Raw genomic sequence first — 22,086 nt, 5'->3', positions numbered from 1 at the left:
CATAGGAATTATAGGAATAAAATATGCTTATATAGATTGTCATATAGTGTCAACAATGCAACTTCAGTATAAGAAATGAACAGTTATTTAATGAAAGGCAATATCAAAAAGAAAGGTCTTCAGCCTTGATTTAAAAGAACTGAGAGTTGCAGCAGACCTGCAGTTTTCTGAGAGTTTGTTCCAGCTATGTGGAGCATAAAAACTAAACACTGCTTCCCCTTGTTTAGTTCTGACTCTGGGGACAGAAAGCAGACCTGTCCCAGATGGCCTGAGATGTCTGGGTGGGTCATAGTGTAGCACCAGATCAGAAATGTATTTTGGCCCTAAACCGTTTAGTGATTTATGCATTTATAAATGGGATTCTTTCTATAATGTCAGACACTTAGAATAATAATCTGAGGCTTTTAGTGCCAAAAACAGTACTTTCAGTGGACCAAACTGACGCTGAACATTTGCCCCATAGGGTTACATTGCAGCCCGGGCTGTGGCTGCCGGTTACAGCGTTCACGCTTAATACTGGACCAATTTCAAAGATTGTTGTTCCTATCAGTCACTTACACACAAAAACATAGGAAAATAGAGTCCAGGTTGAAAAAAAACAGTAGTAACCCTTTAAGAAGTGATATGTGAGCTTTAGGTAGGCTTCAGCATGAGGTCAAAGAGTTCGGCTGGGAGTCAGCCATTGCATCGTCCATGGAGACGCAACACTATCACCCACAAATCCTCCCATATACACTCACTTACACACCACCAGATGCAAAGGGTTGATATGTGGACCCCTGTCACATGGCTGAGTGAACCTGCAGTAGAGCAGATGATGGATTGAATTTGAATACTTTGAGGTTACTTTGGTCCTTAATAAAAGCCCTAATAAACATTGAGAAGGGTGGAATTATCCACACTATAATGGCTCAATGGTAAATTCAGTATTTGCCTTTCCACAGCAGTTATGTCATACTCACAAACCTGCTGTTTTCACTCACTGATTAATTCATATCACGTCTACTTCAGTGGGGTTTTTATCAGTGTAAACATAACACGTTCAGATCTTTCACACTAATAGTCTACCAGGAACAAAAGAAGAACTGTGTCCTTGTAGCTGCTGGAATACTTTTGTAATGTGAAGCATCTGTGCACAAATGCATATTTACTTAAGATATTGACTTTATTTCCAAGACTTGTCATTGTTCAAAGGCCAAAAAGAAGATCTTGATACTAGAATGTCAGTGATGCGTTTGGAGAAATGATTAGAGTTCAAAGCTGAACAGAGTGTGTACTTTAATGATTGTGGACTGCACTCGTGTCGGAGAGGATTGTGTGTGTAAAATGATCCATCTAGATCATGTTCATCAAACGTCAACGCTATGAATGAAGCTTTGAACTATTCGTTAGCCCTAGTGTTTTATGTTTAATGGCATTCACTGACAATAAAAAGAGAATAACGCTAACATTTATATATTTTTTTAAACATTTTTTTACAAAATTATAATTCCCTGCTTTTATGCTGAAAACCAGATGCATATTCCAGAAGTCTTGATAAAAGTATTACTTTTCACCACTCAACTGATATGAAAATGGTTTGGTTTCTTTTTTCTTTTTTTTTCTTCTTTTATTTGTAGGCATTTATTGTTGATAGGACAGCTTAGACTTGAAAGGGGAGAGAGAAGGGGAATGACATGCAGCAAAGGGCTGCAGGCTGATTCTTCTTCAGTGTTGGGGCTTTCTTGAATTGAGGTGTGGTAGAGTGAGAGTAGTACTATCTGACACTGTGATGGTTGTAGAAGAGAGACGACAGCAACAGAAACTGAAATGTGTCTCCCACAAAAACCTCAAGCACCCTCAATGCCAGAGCCAGGCTGTTCTGTCCCAAACTTCTGTTCCCTTTTATCTGAACACTTGATAGAGTGGATGAAGATGTGCTGTGGCACTGCAGAGTAGAGCTGTAATCGGGCCTTAAAAGTTAGGCCCGACAAGGCCCGAGACAGACAGAATTCGGCCCGAGCCCGACAAGTACATTTTGATTGCCAGCTTTTTACAGCCCGACATTATTCAAATGTAAGCACGCACACTGCATGGGTCATTTATAAATTTTTTAACATCATTTATTCATGACTAACGTAGGCTATAGGCCACTTGGAAGTTCGGACAAAGAAATACAATAAGTCCTCCAGAGGCCAGCCTCCGTTTCACCTCCTCAGCATCCATTTTCACGCTAATAGAAACGCATCACCTGACCGATCTGATCTTCAGCTCTACTGCAGAGTTCCACACAAACAAACCCAAATCCGTGAGGTCCAGTGAAGTGACGTGTCTCTGGACAACCGTATCCTCGCATTGTTTTTCAATTATTTTTCCACACTGCATCTCTCTCCCTTGCCTGTCATGTTTTCTTGCCTGCTCTGCCAACATCTGTACTTTTATGTTTGTTTCCTTTCTCCTTCATTTTACTTTGCCTTCTGTCTCATCTTTTTCCCAACATGCACTCTCTCGTTTCTCAAACACAAAGTCAGGACCCATGTGTTTTTTTTAATCTTGCATAGATCCCACATGAGGGCTGATATTCTCTCTGCTGCTCCTCAAGTCTGTTGATTCAGGTGCCATCTCGAGTCGCAGCTGCATGTTTGCTGCAAACAGTAAAGTGCCAGCACCCTGCCACCAGAGTCAGTTTCGGATAAAGAGGACTCAGGATTTTATTTCAAGACCGGTCAAGACCACAACTGCAGGGATATCACTAAGTTGCTTTGTTTTAACATCATTACTGTGATTGGATGTAAAACTTCCTGCTTCAAACGCAACCAATAACGACTCATTTCTAATTTGAAATTTGTTACTGTTAACCCCCTCTCCCCGCCCTAGCCTGGCTCCGCCCTCCTACGTACTTCCACTCAATTTTCATTTTCCTTCAGTACTACGTCTGGGTTTGCGGTATATTCTTGGGTTTTCTCTGGCCAAATCTTTACCGGTCCAATCAGTGATCAGAGGGAGTGGCTGAGAATGATGACGTTGAGGTCGTGCTCTAGTTTGAGTTGTAGTTCCGTAATGGCGGCAGAGAAAGATGCGAGCGAAGCCATTCGGTCCGTTGTGGCAACGCTGCAGAATATCCAGAAGTTAAAGCCCGAGCAAGAACAATCTTTGCTGAGTTGTGTTGGTGGCCATGATGTTGTTGCCCTCCTCACCACGGGGTTCGGGAAAAGTTTGATTTTCCAGCTCGCTGCGTTAGTGGTGAAGGAGTTGGCTAACGCTAGCGATGCTAAGCCGACGTCACGACCAAACGTTAGCGATTGGTTATGGCAGATCCAGAGTGGCTCTGGGCAGATCCAATAGTTTTAAACTTCAACAGAGTAGTTTGTTCAAGGAAGTTAACACTTGTCAATGGAGAGTGGCCAGACTCTCTGGACAAATGAAATGTACCAGAGTCTGGTAGGACCAGGCTATCCCCGCCCCCCATAACACGCACTCCCAGGAAAGTGAACGCGGGAAGACAGGAGAAGCTCTGGCTGTCTGGCACTGGTCTGGTCTCGGTCTTGACTTGGTCTCGTCCCCTCAAAGTCTTGGTCTTGACTCGGTCTCGATACACTCTGGTCTCGGTTTCGGCGGTCTTGACTACAACACTGCTGGGAGGTCTTATAGTTACGAGGAATGTTTTGCTCAGACAGAAAATCAGTCATTTACATAAGAGAATACGTTACAGATGCATCGTTGCATGTCAAGTGTTGCATACGGTAACTTTGCATTGATGGATCGTGAGCTAAACCGGGTAATGTTATTAAGAGTTTGTTGTAGCAACCACCGTAATAATAACTTTGATTAATTTAGCACATTTCATGCTTTTACAGGTTTACATTCATGATAATAAAATGAACAATTACACAGTTTCAGAAACATTTAACGGTTACATATAACTTTTATCTGCTTCAGCAGTAAACAAAGGTGACTAGGAGTTATACAGTTAGCCAGTCCCTAAAGGGCATAAGAGGACGTACACACACACACACACACACACACACACACACACACACACACACACACACACACACATCAACCCCCATTTCCACCTTTCAAAGCTGCTGCCCAGGGTCCCTTCATCCAAAGGCACTTTGAAGAAAGGGACCCTGATTACCAGGCAGTATATAGCAAGTATTCAGCTACAGCCCTCCCGACACACAAGCCACCACAGACCCCTATAAAATCAAAAACTATATGATTTTTCTATGCAAGTCTGGATGTGAATCTGTGTGTCTCTGCATACAGACACTTTCTTGTATCTTAGTCTGTGAGGGAGCATTTTTAATGCTCGAGTGTAGCACAAAAAGCCCTTGTTGAACCGTAGAATTCATAGAGAATCATTTCAGGGCAGAGCCTTTCACACCTTCGCATACAAATGAGACAGCTCTACTCCTGCAGCTGAAGTGCACATTAGCAGAAAGGGAAAGAGAGTAGAAATACAGAGAGGAATGACGGGAGCAGAGGAGGGATGGTGAAAGCATCAAAGTAAAAGAAAACAAAGGGGAAGAAGTGTGTGTGTGTGTGTGTGTGTGTGTGTGTGTGTGTGTGTGTGTGTGTGTGTGTGTGTGTGTGTGTTTACTGTACGTGAGCAAGATAGAGCTGCCTTGTGTTTGTGATGGAAAGCTAATATGAGAGCTGTAGCTCGCCGCCGATGCTGGCAAGCTCTCCATCACGGTTTTGCATCATGTTTTGTGCTGGGCATCGGGTAGCTCATTCATATGTAGAGGTTTATTCCTCGACTCAGAGCTGTGGCAATTCCCTCCTTGTCTTCCCCCTCTCTCTCCACTTTCGTATCTAAGCTGTCTCGCTTTGCCAGACCATCCACATGCTGCGGAGGGGAGGAGAGTCTGGCTAGTCCACATAGCATTCCGGGATGGGAGAAAAACGCGCTCTGGTTTATTAGCATTTCTTTAAACCAATCACAGTCGTCTTGGGCGGCGCTAAGCTCTGCACGGAGCCGCTGTAAAATAGTTGCGCTACAGAGAACTCAGATTGGACAGATAGTCTAGCTAGCTGTCTGGATTTACCCTGCAGAGATCTGAGGAGCAGTTAACCATAGTCCTCACGAATCCACCGGAGTTTAAAATTCCAACACAAATAAAGCGAAAGGAAACGGAAAAAACATGCATCCAGTGGAATTTCCTGCAGCACCAGACCAATGGTGGAACAGTGGAACGTCAAGAATGTAGACTACTGACCTAATGGTTAAAGGTGGAAATGCCCAAAAAATAATCAATGTTTTCTGCTGGTCAGGGGGTACTTGGATGAGAAATATTTCAAAGACGGAACATTATCGAAAAAAGTTTGAGAACGTCTGATCTACTGTACATCATCAGTTTAGCTGTTTAATGTGCGATGGCAATCAACAGGCCCTGTACTTGATTTACACTGAACTTAGGTCAGCAGCTGGCCTGTCTCTGCCTGATTCATGTCTACAACACAATGTCTTAATCATAGACAAATGATTAATAATATAATATAATTTACAGTCCCCTACTGAAAGGCAGTGTTGGAGGGATTCAGCATCTCCTCCTGTCTCACCACCAAAGCAATGTTTGATTCAAGTGCAGTTTAACAGAGTAGCTCTCCAGTCACATTTCAAACCAATCCATTAACATATCTGTGTTTCGGATGTGAAGCAGTCACAGAAACAATCTGAGTGAGTTGCAGCTGTGCGGTTGTTAGGAATTAGACGTTATGTACGCTTTTAATTTGGTTTGTATATCTTCAAATTGTTAGAGATCACGGGAGGGGTTCGGTTTTAATTCACCGTTCACGAAACCCCTCTTGAACCAGCGATTGTCCAAACATAGCTCAGCCACCGTAACTATGCACAGCAGGCCTGTCGAGCCTTGGATTTCTCCACATGTTGAAGAAGTGTGCATGTCAATCTAGTTTATAAAGAGTTTGGAGGGTTGTGTTTGTTTTTTTTGTAGCTTTTCAAAATCATTATCTATGGATAATGAAAATTAAGAGGGGGTAGGACTAGAAAGGTTCTCAAATTCGTCCTACTATATATTATTTGAGTTGCTTATTTGTTGCTTATATGTTTCACTTTGTGTTTTTCATTTTTATTTGATCTTTTATTAATATTGAATTTCGTTCAATAAAAAACGAAGAAGAAAAAAACACGAGGAATGGATCAAACAATGAGTTTATCTGCTCTGCTGCAATTAAAACTGCTAACTCAGTGTTTTAAAGGCCAAAGAGCATTTTGGGTAGATAACTACTGTACATTTTATGGAGCTACAGTTAGGGGTGTGCTTTATCATCAGTCTTTATAATATCGTTATATTTCTTAACATCATGAAATGAAAAAGAGCCACAGCTGATTAAACAGTAATTAGCCTAAGGGGAAGGGCGTGATTTATAACGACCCTACGCCGTAGCCTGACGTGCACCTCTCGAAAAATGTAACTACACGTCGCAGCGACACACGTCGCTCAGCCGTGGCTTGGTAGCGTTGCATTTCCCTCTACTCATTTCCTGGTTCTCCTTCTCCATAAACAACATGAGATCAAGGAGAGGGTTAACTTTTCCTGCTACAGATTTCCCACCGTGGTCAGAAAGAACAGAGGAGACACTTTGTTTCTCTCACTCTAGAGTCTAGAGTCGGTACTCACTCTGAAGGTAATCCCCATCACTCTCTCACTCGCGCTACCCCCCCACGCACACACACGCCGGCCCTATTATTCTCTTAAAGAGATCGACGCACACACCAACGCACAAGTATAAACATCAGGCCACTTACGTACGCGACGGCGAAAGCTCTGCGTGGAGCCTCCACTGGACCATAAATCACGCTTTAGCTGTCATTCATACAGCATCTGCAGCTTTCTGTCTTATGTGGTTAAATTATTGTTCACTAGTTGCTGTATGTTTTTTCTCTGTCTCTTTCTCTCTCTCTCTGTCTCTCAATCCATATTTGTCTTCATTTACAGATTTCTTCATTAAGATGTATTTTCACAGAAACGCTCCTTGTAAAGTGAAAGGCTTTCCAGTACTGCTAATCCCACAGAATATTACACCAACTGTGCATCTAAAGCACTTCCAGCTCGTTGTTATATCTGCTGGTCCATAATGTTCACTCCAGGGATCCACAGGAAGGTTGGGGACCTGTGCTTAAAAACCTTAAAACTGCTCATTGACAAAATTCTGGCACATCATGAACTGAAACTGCTGGCTACTGTTCAATTGTTGGTGCCACTCACTTCACTTTCTCACAAAACATTAGAACATGATTGCCGTGTTTTCAGTGGAGTGCAATGATAGCTGGCGTACCCTGAATGAGTTCAAATGAGTGGACATGGCTCAGGCTTTATCAGGCAGATGTTAGTGATGTAACGATGCATCGTGAATCAGTTAAAAATCCATATAAATGTGTAAAGATTACAACCGGTTGAGATATAAAAAAAAAGAATTGCAATGCAACGGCCTGGGGTGTAACATAGTTTTTATTTTATTTTACTTGTTTGACTTCAGACGTCACAACGTCTTCTAATTATGAATTTTTTATTTCATTTAGGACAAAATACATTTTTTTTTATTTTTTTATTTTTTATTTAACGTTTATTTAACCAGATAGGCCGTTGAGAACAGGTTCTCATTTACAACGGCGACCTGGCCAAGAAAAGCGTAAGCGTACAAGACAACATACAGTTTCACATTCAATACAATACAGGAATACAGAATACAAGAGGCTACATAAAGTGCAGATTAAGTAAGTAAGCATTACAAAGTCGGTGCAAAGTGAGGTGTAAGTAAGACGATGGATATGTGAAAGTGATATGGTAATAACACAATATACATGAATAGGCAGTCTATAACACTGCTGAAATGTAGTGAAGAGTCTATACAGTTAGTGCAAATTGTGGTCTGGTCAGTAATATAGGTCAGTAATATAGATAAAAGGACACATCTGTTGTTTTGCACAGTTTATATAAATAAAGAAGTATTTTACAGGCATTTGTCGGCTGCTCATTCTGTTAAAGAAAATCCTGAGAAAATCGTATTTTGAACTTAAAATCGTAAATCGTATCGAATTGTGAGTGTATCAGTACTACCCCATCAGATATTGATTAATTCAGAGATGACTGGGTCGACCCTGATATTGATTGGCTTGGGGCGTCACTGCTAACAACACTTGCCATGTGCACTGTAGCTCCTCTATATGTTTACATATGCATTTCTGTCCAGGGCTCAACGCTAACTTTTTAAAGTGGTTGCTGGCTTGGCAACCAGGCATCAGCTTTTGGTTGCTGAAATTGACAAAATGGTTGCCATTTTTTAAACTGCCTATATTTGGAGCAATTCATTTCTTACGTAACTTCACCACACATTTTAATAATGAAACAATAAGAGAATGTCTTGCAATATAATTTCCTATTTCTCTCAAATAGGGGTGCAACGGATGTACGGATCACTAAACTCACGGTTTGGATCACGGTTTTAAGTCATGGAGCCGATACATTTTCGGATCAGCACAAAAAAGGGGGGAATTTAAAAGATTATTAAAAATGTAATGACAATAACTTTTAACAATAATCACTTCTTTCACCAGTACATTGCTGTAAAACGCCAAAAACGATGAGAAAAGGGTATTTTTACACCGTTTAGCTGTCAGCATTTTAACCGTGTTTGATCCTGTTACTACCGTAGCTAACGGTAGGCTAACGTTAGCTGCTGTGTAACGTGTTATTAGTGTTTACTAGCGTGACATGCAGCGATGCTTCTGCTTCTGTTTTGGAGCATCGGAGAGCAGCGCAGGTATTTAAGTGGCACCGTAATGAGGCACCGAAACCGGATTTTAACATGCAGCGTTAACGTGAACAGAAAAATGCATTCCCTGTATCTTTTCACACAAGCGTGTGTGGAACAGCGGTCGAACATAGTGTTTATACTTTACAGAGACAACCAAATAAAATATTGGTGTCTTTTTAAATAAGATTTTCCAGTTTTGTAAGTTTTGATTTGTTTATATATATATATATATATATATATATATATAAAACACAAATATTGAACAGGTGGTTGCCAAAGGGGGCAACCAGAGGCCACGAAACGGCTGCAAATTGACTCAATCTGGTTGCCCAGGGCAACCGTTACTGTCAAGCCTCGAGCCTTCCAGATGGTTTCTAATCCAATCACAAGGCAGGGGCGTGGAAGAATTATCCAATCACTTGGTTGGCAAACCTTCAGAGTAGCTGGCTATCAATAAAAGCAGCATAAGCAAGCAACCACACTCACACACACACACACACACACACACACACACACACACACACACACACACACACACACACACACACACACACACTCAAGCACTCTCTCTCTCTCTCATCTCGAGTTGCTGCCAGGCCAGTGTGTTGGATTATTCATCAAGGCTGTATAGCTGCAGTGCCTTGAGGCATGTTTGCAGGATAGATCCCTCAGCCTGTCCATCTCTCCCTCTACTTCAGCACAAAAACACACCATCCATCACACAGCAAATACCCCCTGGAAGTACATAATGAATTAATTAATAATTAACTGTGTATAATGTACACAACCGGCAGAGGCTGCATCCCTCAGTGAAACACCCTAAAAAGAGAAATGTCCCACAGCATTACTAAATTTAAATACATTTTAAAAGGCATCTTTTCCTCCCATTTTGACTTCCCAGCAGTGGTGGAAGTAACTAAGTACATTTACTCAAGTACTGTACTTAAGTACAAATGTTGAGGTACTTGTACTTTACTTGAGACTTTTCTTTTCATGCCACTTTCTACTTCTCCTCCGCTACATTTCAGAGAGAAATATTGTACTTTTTACTCCACTACATTCATCTGTTACAGCTGTAGTTACTGGTTACTTTACACATTAAGATTTCTGCACACAAAACACATGTAGTTTTTGAAATACAATGTGTTATTATAAATTAAACTACCCAACAATATACATTATTCACCTACAAGTCCAGCTGAAATGATTAGCCGATTGAACACACACTTTTTTCTGCATTGAGTACTTTTACATTTAATACTTTAAGTACATTTTCCTGATGATACTTACAGACTTTTACTTAAGTAACATTTTCAATTCAGTACTTTTACTTGTAACTGAGTTTTCTATCTATAGTCTATATATAGCTATCAGGGTTCACGCACATCCGAGAAATATTTAAAATATACCAAAAATGTCCTGGAAAGCAATGAGCTGTGTGTGAAATGTATGAAGAAGTGTTGTTATATGAGCTGAACTCACAGGACTTGGAAGCTTTCAAAATATTTTTTTGTGAGATGTCTTCACTGGCAGCCAGCAGCTGTAATAAGTACTGTGTTCAGGGTGATAGATGTTTTGTGGGCGGCTTGCAGTTATGTTTTTTTTCATAAGGAGACACATGCCAACATGAAATATGGTTTAAAATATTCACTAAATTATTACCAAAAAAGGAGACTCTGGCAGGATTAAAGCAAACTCAAATGACTAAAAACTTTATTTTCTACAACAAATGTGATGAAAATGTGAAAAAGATTAAAACTTTTTTTCTACTGAGAACAGCTGTGTTTACATTATGGGCCCTATTTTAACTATCTAAGCGCCTGGCGCAGGTGTGTTTAGGGCGTGTACGAATCCACTTTTGCTAGTTTGACGGCGGAAAAAAGGGTCCGGGCGCCGGGCGCATGGTTCAAAAGGGTTGTACTTAGTGTCTTCATTAATCATAGGTGGGTTTTGGGCGTAACAGAGTATTTTTTACAGTGTGGTATTAGTACTTTTACTTAAGTAAAGGATCTGAATACTTCTTCCACCACTGCATCCCAGACATTTTACAACCAGGGAAACGGTGGCGTTACGACACTCTCCAAAATGGACCAGGAGTGTGGCCATGGAAAACGGAGCTCTTTGAAAATGTTAAAGTATGATTGACAGATTGTCAGAACTTCCTAAAAACATGGTCAAAGTGCTTCCACTAAGTTGATGGTGGCAGAAAGTTTGCTGCTGTCGTCTCATGTCGGTGTCAAGTGTTCTTTGTTGATTTGATATCAGTGGTTAGATTCTATCGGGGTTTCCTACAGGCAGACAGCATTACTGTATGTTGTGAGGTGTGTGTGGACTTGTCAATCAAGTCATGGCCAACTCAACTCTTGTGCAACTATGAACAAAGTTTGAAAGTTTAAAAGCAGTGCTCTCCAAACAAGTAGCTCGTCAGTTTGGCCTCTGAGACACTATTGTGGCACTAGGAATCTGGAGGCCAGAGGAAATATTTAATATATAGTACTAGGGTGATAAACAGTTTTTTTGCAGCTTGAGGATTTCTATATTTTATTTTTGACTTTGCTGTGCGGCTGCAACACAATGAGAAAGCTCAAGGTAGCAGAATAAAAAACAGAATGAGAGAGGCAGAGAAACGGCTGAAAGAATATGTTCAACATCATTTATTCTGACAGTTCATAAAGTCTAGGAACTACTGCAACCGGCGGACAGACACACTTTAATGTGATTGTATCTCTGAAAAAGATTGAGCTCTCTCACTACCCACTAGCTGCTTGACTTTGGGGGACACTCATTGCGAAGAATTTGTCATTAATTGTAATTAAGCACTAACAGTTGGTAACATTGGCCATTGTCGAATAAAGAAATAAAAACTACACTGGCTTTTTTTTTTTTTTTTAACAGTGTTCTTATTTTGTAAGCACTTTTGCAGAAAACCGTCTGGAGAGCAGCACAATGGTGAAGTCTGAAAATAATAGCTGCTACGCTGACAGTGGTGAAGTCTGAAAATAATAGCTGCTACGCTGACAGGAAGTGAATGACAGTGACTACGCACAACAGCAAGCATGATTGGTTTGCGTACAGTAAAGGCAATGAGTCTGTTACTTGTTATTTGACAGAAATGTATTTGCATCTGTTTTTTCCTGACAATACTACCGTTAAAATCATCGTGAGTCCAGCACAGGCTGACTCTGGACGGTAAAACTGAGATTAGTGCTCCTATTCAAGTTTATGTTCTGCTTGTTCAACAGTTGTTGGGTAAATTGCCCACTGATGATCAGATTTTGGTTCTGACCAGACCGTTTTATTCTCTGCCTTGCACATGTCATGCTAGCTTGTGATGTAGACCAGTCGGGTTGCTTTCTGCTTTGTGAAGCACTTTGTGATTTTTATCTGTGAAAAGCACTATTTAATGACATTTTACTTACTTATTTTTACTTCTGCTTAGCTTGCACAGCAGCTGGATTCTCACAATATCACAAGATCACGCCACAATCCATCTTGTCAGGCTTCTACCTAATGCGTTTGTGTCTAAACTACCGAACCAATCAGCGTCCAGGGATGAGCTTCTGACATTTTTTAGGTGTGTGTGACGGCTGCAACTGTTCGTACAAAACAACAATGGCCGACGTGATAGAAAGATGGCTCATAAATATTGGCCTCTTTTGAAATAGGATTTTCCAGTTTTGTACGTTTTGATTTGTTTATATATATAAAACACAAATATTGAACAGGTGGTTGCCAAAGGGGGCAACCAGAGGCCACGAAACAGTTGCCAATTGACTAAATCTGGTTGCCAAGGGCAACCGTTACTGTCGAGCCTTGAGCCTTCCAGATGCTTTCTAATCGGCTATCAATAAAAGCAGCATAAGCAACCACACACACACACACACACACACACACACACACACACACACACACACACACATACACACACTAAAATGCATAAATACTATGTAATATTCTACTAAGGTGCACACATTCAGTATCCTTGACTCTACATCCATATGTTATGTGTGTTGTAGGTTTCTGTGTTTTATATTTTGTTAAGTACCTGATAATACAGTATAATATACTGTTTGTCATGTATAATTCATACATTTCCAATTTTTCTGTCAGCTTTGGTCATAAAGCCTGCGGGTTGATTGGATATGATGTGTATCAGACCACATTTTCATTCAATTTATGTCTGGTATGTATCCTGCTATAGCCATTACATGTATTATTAGTTACCTCGCTATGTAGGAGTCAGTATGGTCAGTGGCAGAGTCTGGGATTTACAGGAAACAGGATATGCATGTACGGCAAATTTGCATGTACTTCGTGGGTATGCACATGTCACATAATGACATATTCCAGAAGAGCAGAACAGATTGTATTGGTATAAGTACAGTTATCAACAATGTTATCATGGCAGTATATTGTATTTCTGACAGAGTAGAAAGCGCATTTCCTGCCCCCAGTGATTTATATTATCTATTAGGGCTAAAGTTTTGGGGAGGGAACAATTAGTTTGTTTTGAAACTCAAGCTAATTCCTCTTCTATTCACAAACCAGGAAACAGAAATATCTTTAAATATGTTCTGAAACACATCTTTGCTGAAGAATATGTACATTGGAGATTTGCATTGCTGGGAAATCAAACATGGAACGAAACATATTAAGAGTTTAATTAATTGATTTTCCCGGCATTTATTGACAAAAATTAACGGTACAAAGGACTAACAGCGGCACAAAACACGTGCCGTGAACAAGGCCATGGTACATGGAGCCATACAGCAAGCCTTTCCACAAGTGGCTATTTTGCCTCTGGGCTGGACAATAGACATCAGCGGGGACATGGTTATGATTTTGTTCAGGTAGCCTGTCAGATGTTCCCCAGAGAAAGACGTTGATCACTCTGCTGACAAGTTGATGAGATTGGAGACTTGTAAGCACACATTAATGTCCAGTCATGGCTGTAGCTTTGTGATCTGTCTGGATTAAGCATTGCCTACAGCTGCATTTCACAGGAGGTACACAGTACAGCATTTTGTTTGAGGACCTATTATTATATTACAGAGCACACATTGTGCACGATATATTGCACAAGCACAGATACAGACAAGTTTTTTTATTATACCACTGAAGGTAAAACACAAGCCTTAACTTAATTGGTGTCAGCATGGAATGAGTAAGCAGGCCACGCTGTTCTCACGAACCATTCGTACAAAAAGATACCATACAGTACGTATCTGTGTGCATACTAGTGCTGAAACGATTCCTCGAGTAACTCGAATAATTCGATTACTAAAAATCCTCGATGCAAAATGATTTGCCTCGAAACTTCGTTTAATTAATGTTACCAACGTTGTATCGCTCACAGTGTTTCCGCACGGAGGATTATTACTGTCGCACACCGGGCTGACAACACATGCCATGAAGACTGATAACAAAATGAAGGAAGAGCGTAAGAGGCTTAAGAGAAGAGACAGGCTGGAGAAAACGACAGAAAGTGTCCAAAGTTTGGAATCAGTTCAAACGTAATTAAAACGAAAACTCTGTACAGTGTGTCTACTGAAAAATCGAACTAGCTTAGCACAATAATAGCACGACGTCATTACTTCAGCATCTCAACAGAAAACATTGAGTCTAACTTAATCATCCATTCCACGAAGCGGACATGACAAAAGTAAATCACGGAGTCGTATGGACGATGAAACTACACCAAACACAACAACTACCAAAAACAAAGACAAGAAAATACGTCTACGATACGAAAATACTATCCCTTCGGAAAAACAGCTGATTGTTGCGCACCATTTTCTCTCACTCTCTCTCTTCACGGAGAAACAGCTGATCAACGATCTACTAGCATAAGGGTAACAGAGCGTTGTAGCAATGTAATCAAATATATAAATGAAAATAGGTTGAGTATAACTGATATTTACATATAGGCCTATATACAGATCAGTCTCAGGTTGAAACTTGTAGGTCTGAAAGTTAAGTTGCACAACTTAAGGTCATGTTTATGTATGTTTAAAAACAATGTAATACGGCACTTAAATGCTCTTAATATATGTCGTTTTTTGAGAGATGATATTGTAAGCAATGTAGGCAATAAAAATGTTGCTTTTTCCGAAAATTAAACTAAACTATTGTATATTATTGCTCTTCAATAAAACAAAAGTATTTCCTATCCGATTACTCGATTAATCGATGGAATAATCAGTAGAATACTCAATTATTAAAATAATCAAAACAATCGATAGCTGCAGCCCTAGTGCATACATTTCTGTACAATAGCGTATGTGCTAAGAATTGAGAATAAAAATAGCGATTCAAATCCTCTCTGAATGTGTTTAAGAGCGATTGACCAAACGCGTTGAACAAGCAGAACATAAACTTATATACGAGAGCTAATCATATCTCCAGAGTCGGGCTGTGTCAGACTCACCCGTGATTTATTTAAATATTTGTATTATTTTTTAACCAGTTTTGTTAATTGGGTTTTGTGTACTCAAGCATCATAGGCATATTTATGTATCAAATTGTCAGAACTGAGAGGTAAATGCATAGATTTCTGTCAAATAAGGTAACACAGATTCTTTGCCTTTACTGTAAAGTCCGACACCCGGGGACCAACGTGTTGTTGCTGATGACAAACCCTCTGATTAAATATGTACATTGAAGCAATACTGTCGTTAAAGACCCGCTGATCGCTGTCCGATTCTCTGATATGAATGCCCGCATTGCATTGTGGGATACGGGGCTTAGAATGCGCCCCGCTCGGATCATATCGTAGTGTTCTGTCTTACAGCATACTTTAATATTTCACCGGTAATAAGACCAAAATAATATTATTAAAATAAAGAAATGAATACCATGATAACATCTAAATAAATGTTGATAGATGTAGCGTTATAGTTTTAAAAAGATCAATAAGCAACAAAGCAATTCAGCTTCCGTGGCAATAAGACCGAAATAACAACATTAAAAGAAATACATATAAACCACGATAAGATCTGGTGAATAAATGAAGATTAAAACAGCGGTCATTGGGCTAAAAATACCAATAATAGTAAAGCTGTATACAGCTTCTCTGCGGCAGCCCGACTGGCAGAAAGAATCGTGCTGTGATCACGAAAGATGCTTCCCAGTGAAATACATTACAGTGTACAGTTTAAAAAAAACGTGCTGACCATCACGGAAAAACACGAGATAAACGCGTCCGTGTACACGTCGAATATATATATATCTGTCGTGAGACTGGGTTGTCTATACATAAAGGCCTAAAAATAATCTATAAAAAGGTGTGTGTGTAAAGGCTTTAGGCAGCCCACACGTTATTGTAGGCCCAGTTTAATATGAAACTTAATTTTATTACAATATATGTAGTAGGGGGTCCCTGATCCATCTCTTTTAGTTAAGGGGACCTTGGCTTAAAGACACGTTAACCCTTGTGTTGTCTTCGGGTCAAATCTAGCTTCATTTTTATCACAAGGACAGCAAGTTCATGATCTATGGGAAGGCAACACAAGGGTTAAAGGTCTAAAATGCAGCTAAATCACTGACTTCCAGAGGCAAAAACTGCTGGAGACAAAATATGTAGCATGTGTATTATCCTGGGTAAACGGTACATTACCTCTGTTGTTGTTACTAATTACTGTCGGGTTGAGCTTTTGGCCTCTGAGCCTTGTGTCTCATGCCTGGTTACATATCCAAGCACGGTGCGTCGGATGACCTCACGGTTGATTCCCCCAGGAGGGATGGAGACAGGAAGCATGACGGCCAGTAGGGATTCTAATGGAAGGTGGTCTTCACTTGGTGGTGTTTTTGTTGGCTTCACCGGTTATCTCTGCTGTCCCCCGAGAGACAATAAAAAGAGAGAAAGTGTGCACTTGTCCGACATGGGAGTAATTAGCCAATGAGATGGATTGTTGCTGCTAGTCTGAGTACTACAATGTGCAACTAGGGCTGCTCGATTGTGGGGGAAAAAAAATCATAATCACAATTATTGTTTTGGTCAATATTGAAATCACGATTTAACACGATTACTCATTGACTTTTGGAAAGATGTCGCATTTATAGAACCTAAAATACAGTGAAACAGTTAAACAAATCCACAGTGAAAACACCTTGAAATTTGAAATGTCCCCTAATGCTTTCCCCCTTAAAATAAAGAAATATAAAAAATATATATTTAAATGTTGGCCGAGTGAGTTCAGCCTTCGTGAGGGGCGAAAGTGCACGTGTCGTTCAGAACACGAGACAAAATAAGAGCTTACTTGCAAAATGGAATGTGCAAAGTAATTGTTTTTCTCGATTACATTGCTTTTGTGATCGTCAGGAGCCAAAATCGCAATCAAAATGTGTTTAATTGCACAGCCCTACGTGCAACTTGAGTAAACTCCTGCACTGAAAGAGGCATGTGGATGCATGCATGCACATCCTTCCTCTTCTCTCACAGAAACATGTATCCTTCCCTCCTTATGTTTCTTTCTCTCAGATTTTTAAGCTTTTACTCCTCGTTTCAACACTTTATTTTAAAGCCGTCTCTCACAACGGCTCAAAGCAACACAGGCAATGAAACGCACACAAACCCAGACAAACACACACACACACACACACACACACACACACACACACACACCCCCCTCACACATCAGCGTTGGGCCATAAAATATTGAATAAGGGGGACTAGAGGGTCATCAGAATTGATGGATCAATGAGAACAAAGTAATAAATAGTCCATTTGAAAGAGCACCCATCTACATGCTCTGGGCCATTAACTGAATATACACTGGCAAACATTTCCACTTGGTATTGACACACACACACACACACACACACACACACACACCTCCATCTCTCTTCTGCTGATCACCAATCAAAGCCCGAGAGCGTAGCTGTGTTTGTAAAGCGAGCAAACAGAAGATCATGTTCCCGCCCGTACACAAGATTGTTACTTGAGGGAGGATGGATGTGCCATTGGCTGCACCCAATTAATGAAACCTCATAAGGTTCTGTGATTACTCTTGACAGCGTTTGCTTCACCCGATCAATTCTTGTTACCGATCTCCTCACTCTGGGAACCAGCAGCTGTGCTTGCAGCGATCTGTCTCCTCTCTCACAATGAGGCCGCTTTCATGTTTGAATGTTTTCATGAAAATGAACGCAGTGGTTTCTTTGAGGAACGCAGAATACAACTATGGTGTAAGTCTTGCTTTGAGTGTTTAAAGATTGAGATTGAATAGTTTTTTTTTAATTCAGTACTCGTCCGACTACCACAGTAAAACTGAAAACGTCTGAAGTTTTGTGAGTTATCCCCAGATGTTTTCTCTTGGCAGGCCTATAAAGATCTCTCTAACATTTTGACTTTGGTAAAATAGAATTCTAAATGAAGATCCAAGATACTTTGACTAGAAATAGAAACAATAACAGTTTTGCACATGCATATCGTGGCCAAAACCGCTTTTCAGGATATGAAAAAAAGGCAAATTTGAAAACATTATATTGAGCTATTTACCTTCGACAAAGTCAGATGAAATCGCCTCGTCACTGTTTAAATATTTGTAAAAACCCACGGACGAACATAAAGGGTGACCAATGGCACTGATTTATGAAAAGAATTCAAATGGCCAAATATGGAGTTACAAGGTTTCTGCCCGACAGCGGTGATACGTGATCAGTGGTCGTGCTGTCCATTCTTCAGAGCTCATACCGGTCTGGTACAAGTCACAAATCAGATGTTCTGGAGCTGAATTCTCAAGTGATTTCTACTAATCATTTTAGTGGTTTGCCTTTTCACAACCGTTTTGATCACTCTCTCCTTCCTCCGCTTTCTCTTTACAGACAGTAACTTTGTTCTGGGGAACGCCCAGGTGCAGTCGCTCTACCCCATCGTCTACTGCTCCGACGGTTTCTGCGAGCTCACCGGCTACGCCCGTGCTGAGCTCATGCAGAAGAGCTGTGCTTGCCACTTCCTGTACGGCCCCGAAACGAGCGACAAGTCCACGGCCCAGATCCAAGGAGCCCTGGATGAGAGGAAGGAGTTCAAGACCGAGTTGGTTTTCTACAAGAAGGAAGGTGAGACTGCACCAGGAATAAGTGATTCTTTATATTTGCAACTTACTGTGTCCACTAGTGGTCCATGTCACATCTGGTTAGGGACTGTTCGTTATTTATTTAAGGAGCCACCGGAGGAGTTTTGGGACCTTTAGGCTAAAAAGACTTGACCCTCCCCTCGCCAGTAATAATTTTTCTATGACCCTCCCCTTATGTGCTAGCTTGCGCTTAGCAAAGATATACAGGTGCCATTTGATTTTTTACAGCCATGACGTACAGGAGTTAACCTCTGCATTCTCATTGGCACAGCTGTCTTGGAACGCAATAGACAGACGTGGCGGAATGCCCAACTAAAATGTAACAGTGAACAATCAGTGTTGGACCTCCAGTCTGTTGAGATGCCTCTCCAAACTCACCATAAAACGTTAAGACACGTTGAGAAAAAAGATCCGTATTTTGCCGTAATCCAATGACACGAAAAAAAAGTAATCCACAGCGATCAGTAGATCCACAAAAAGGGTCACGGTGTATCCAGCAAGGCGTCACATTCACCAGCCAGGTCCAAACAGGTGAATGAGGCCTCTCCACTTCACCGTTTAAACAAAGTGGAATAAACGTATAAAAGTCCAAATCTACACAAAACTCGCAATCAATTAGTAAGCTGACATCACATGTATATACATGGCATTTAGGAAACCTTTATTGCAAGTTCGACACGGCAAGATGTCCAGACTAGTGCAACAGTAAGTTTCGTTTTTTGCGTCCTGCTGCTCCCATCGTCAGCCAGGTAATATTTTTTTTTACTAAAGCAGTATATGAAATCTGATGTATTACCTACCACCATTTAGTTGTTTTGTGTTATTTAAGATATTTATAAAATATCTGGTCATGCCAGATATAATTATAAATATAATCATTTTTTAAACAATGCAATTACCCGCCAATTACTCAGCCACCAGTGGGGCAGTGCTCCTCCTGCCCCCCCCAGCAAACTCATGGGTCAGACCCATCTGGTAGTGAAGGAGGGCAGAGACTAAGAGGTACATGGATAAATATGCACCAAACAAGCCACTTTGAAATGTTGCTTTTTTCATGAATACGAAAGTTGTGTGACCCCCCCTCCTAGACTAAAAAATGTTGGGTGACCCTCCCCTCAACAAAGAATAAAAAGACATGACCCTCCCCTATTTTCCTCCAGTGGTCCATTCCATAAATACTGAACGGTCCCTTTATGCACATTTTCCAAGTCAAGAAAGTCTCAGTTTGCCTTAAAACTGTTGAAGTATAAGACTGTGAAAATATGTTATTAGTAAATGTAGGCTACTTTTAAAATGACATATTTTCCCTCTGGGCTCACCAAAACGGACGTAAAAGCATATTAACCATTCACTGCACCTGATCGCTAGTAAACATATTACATCTTTGATGTCATTTTTCAGTTTTTCAAGAATCGGTTTAGGAATCGGAATCGTTTTAAAAGTACCGGTTCGGCATCAGAATCGTAAAAATCCAAACGTTACCCAACCCTACTCACTTCCAAGTTTCTAAGTGACGTTTTGCTGAAGTGTGAGAGTGTGTGTGCATGTACCGGGTTGTAAAGTTACTCACACAAGCAGTGGATTTTGCTCTTTCTTCGGCTGATAAAAACACATTGTGTAAGACAAGGGGTACATCCCATGTCCCTTATTTGATAGCTCCTCGACTTTTCGGTCCTCAGCTGAACCGAAAGTTGTTCTGTCCCTCCTCGGTGAAGGCCGCCTCAAAGCTTTTATTTCTGCCCCGAGGAGCGAGGAGCGAACATCGAGGAGGGATCACCGAGGAGCTATAGCCAGGGGCGGTTCTAGACCAGTTCAAATGGAGGGGCCAGGCTGGGGTCACATGCTATTTTAGGGGAACCAAGTATATTAATCAACCCCCCATAAGTTTGGTTCTAAAAAAGACTACTGATGAATATATAACGATAAACACAAGAATACTCAATCAGTGTTAACCTACATTTCATATATCACTGCACATAAATAATACTTTTATAAATAAAACTTTTTTGGGGATAAAGGTGGGGTTAAAGATGTATGAAAATATTTGCCACAGTTAGGGGGGCCAGAGGGGGGTCTAGGCTTAATATAATGGGGGCACTGGCCAGAGATGTAGTTCACTGAGCGGTTTCACACAAAACTAAGTGGTATTATGACAAACCTACAACAAACTAAGACTTTCTTCAGTTGCAAAATTATCTTTTAAATTGACTAAGATCATATGTGTAATTCATGGTTTAATGCAAATGGGATAAAAAAAGATTTGTCTCTGGCGGTACACTACCATACTGCATTTCTTCTGAAATAAGTTCCCATGGGGTCCAGCGGAACTGGAGGGACTTCGCCTCTCTATTCTAAAATGGGACACAAAATATTGTGGTGGAATTCGTGACCACTTTGTTGTTGTTTTTATGTACAACGTGCAATGATCAGCGTGACATTTACGGGAAATATGGAGGAAAAATGTTTACCGTTCCTGTCAACTGACAAGATGCAGCAATGGCTTTTTGGCGATATTGGGGGATATTTTGGCAAGTAGGTGGTCCATGAGCTGTTTTTAATTGGGTAACTGGTTCTTGGTCTGAAGAAGTTTGAGATCTATGCTCTATGGCTCTATGGATGGCAATGCTGACGACTTACTAATGCTGACGACTTAACTAAACCTCTGACTTTTTTTCTGTAACTTTTTGTAAAAAAAAAAAAGAAAAATTGATTCCCAGTCATTCCTGTTAATTTATTGGCCTGTAACTCATATTTGTATGAATATCTTTTAAATTGTGCCCCAGGCATTGGTATATAAACGTGTTTATTCTTTCCATTGCTCCCCTGTGGAACAGCTTAAATGCTAATGTGAGCTCATGGAGAGCTGATAAAAAAACATGAAACACTTCTAATTTGTCATTTGTGTGTGTTTGTGAGAGAAAAGCTTTTCTAACCCTGTGTTGCTTTTTGTTATAGGCTTATATCTCCGTTCAACAGTTTTGGTTTTGCTCAGTTGTCTTTAGACAAAGAAAAACTTAACAAGCGTCCAAACAGGAGCCTGGATGTGGGCTTCTTAACTTACAACTTCAGAAATGACTCGCATGCACCATAACACTTTCTGTGCCGTGGACAAAGAACACATCGGTCCATTTGCTTGTGTGGCTGTTCAGGCCGCAGGCTTTAAATCTAAACTATGAATGCACCCTCCAGTTGTTTTATTGGGCCAATAACTGAGGATTTGCATCTCATGTCGATTTTCCTGACA

The 22,086-nt window shown here is 40.6% G+C and overlaps 1 protein-coding gene across 1 annotated transcript in view; it reads left to right on the top strand.

Moving 5' to 3' along the window:
* Positions 1-22,086, top strand: part of kcnh3 (potassium voltage-gated channel, subfamily H (eag-related), member 3) — a 172,207-nt gene that overhangs the window by 90,277 nt on the left and 59,844 nt on the right. The window contains exon 2 of the mRNA XM_078262637.1: positions 18,592-18,825. Within this exon, the coding sequence (XP_078118763.1) occupies positions 18,592-18,825 (234 nt within the window). The remainder of the gene's footprint in view (positions 1-18,591; positions 18,826-22,086) is intronic.

The sequence above is a fragment of the Sander vitreus genome, chromosome 11, assembly GCF_031162955.1.
Source record: "Sander vitreus isolate 19-12246 chromosome 11, sanVit1, whole genome shotgun sequence".
NCBI classification, from domain to species: Eukaryota; Metazoa; Chordata; class Actinopteri; order Perciformes; family Percidae; genus Sander; species Sander vitreus.
This window is presented reverse-complemented; position numbering and strand designations above follow the sequence as displayed.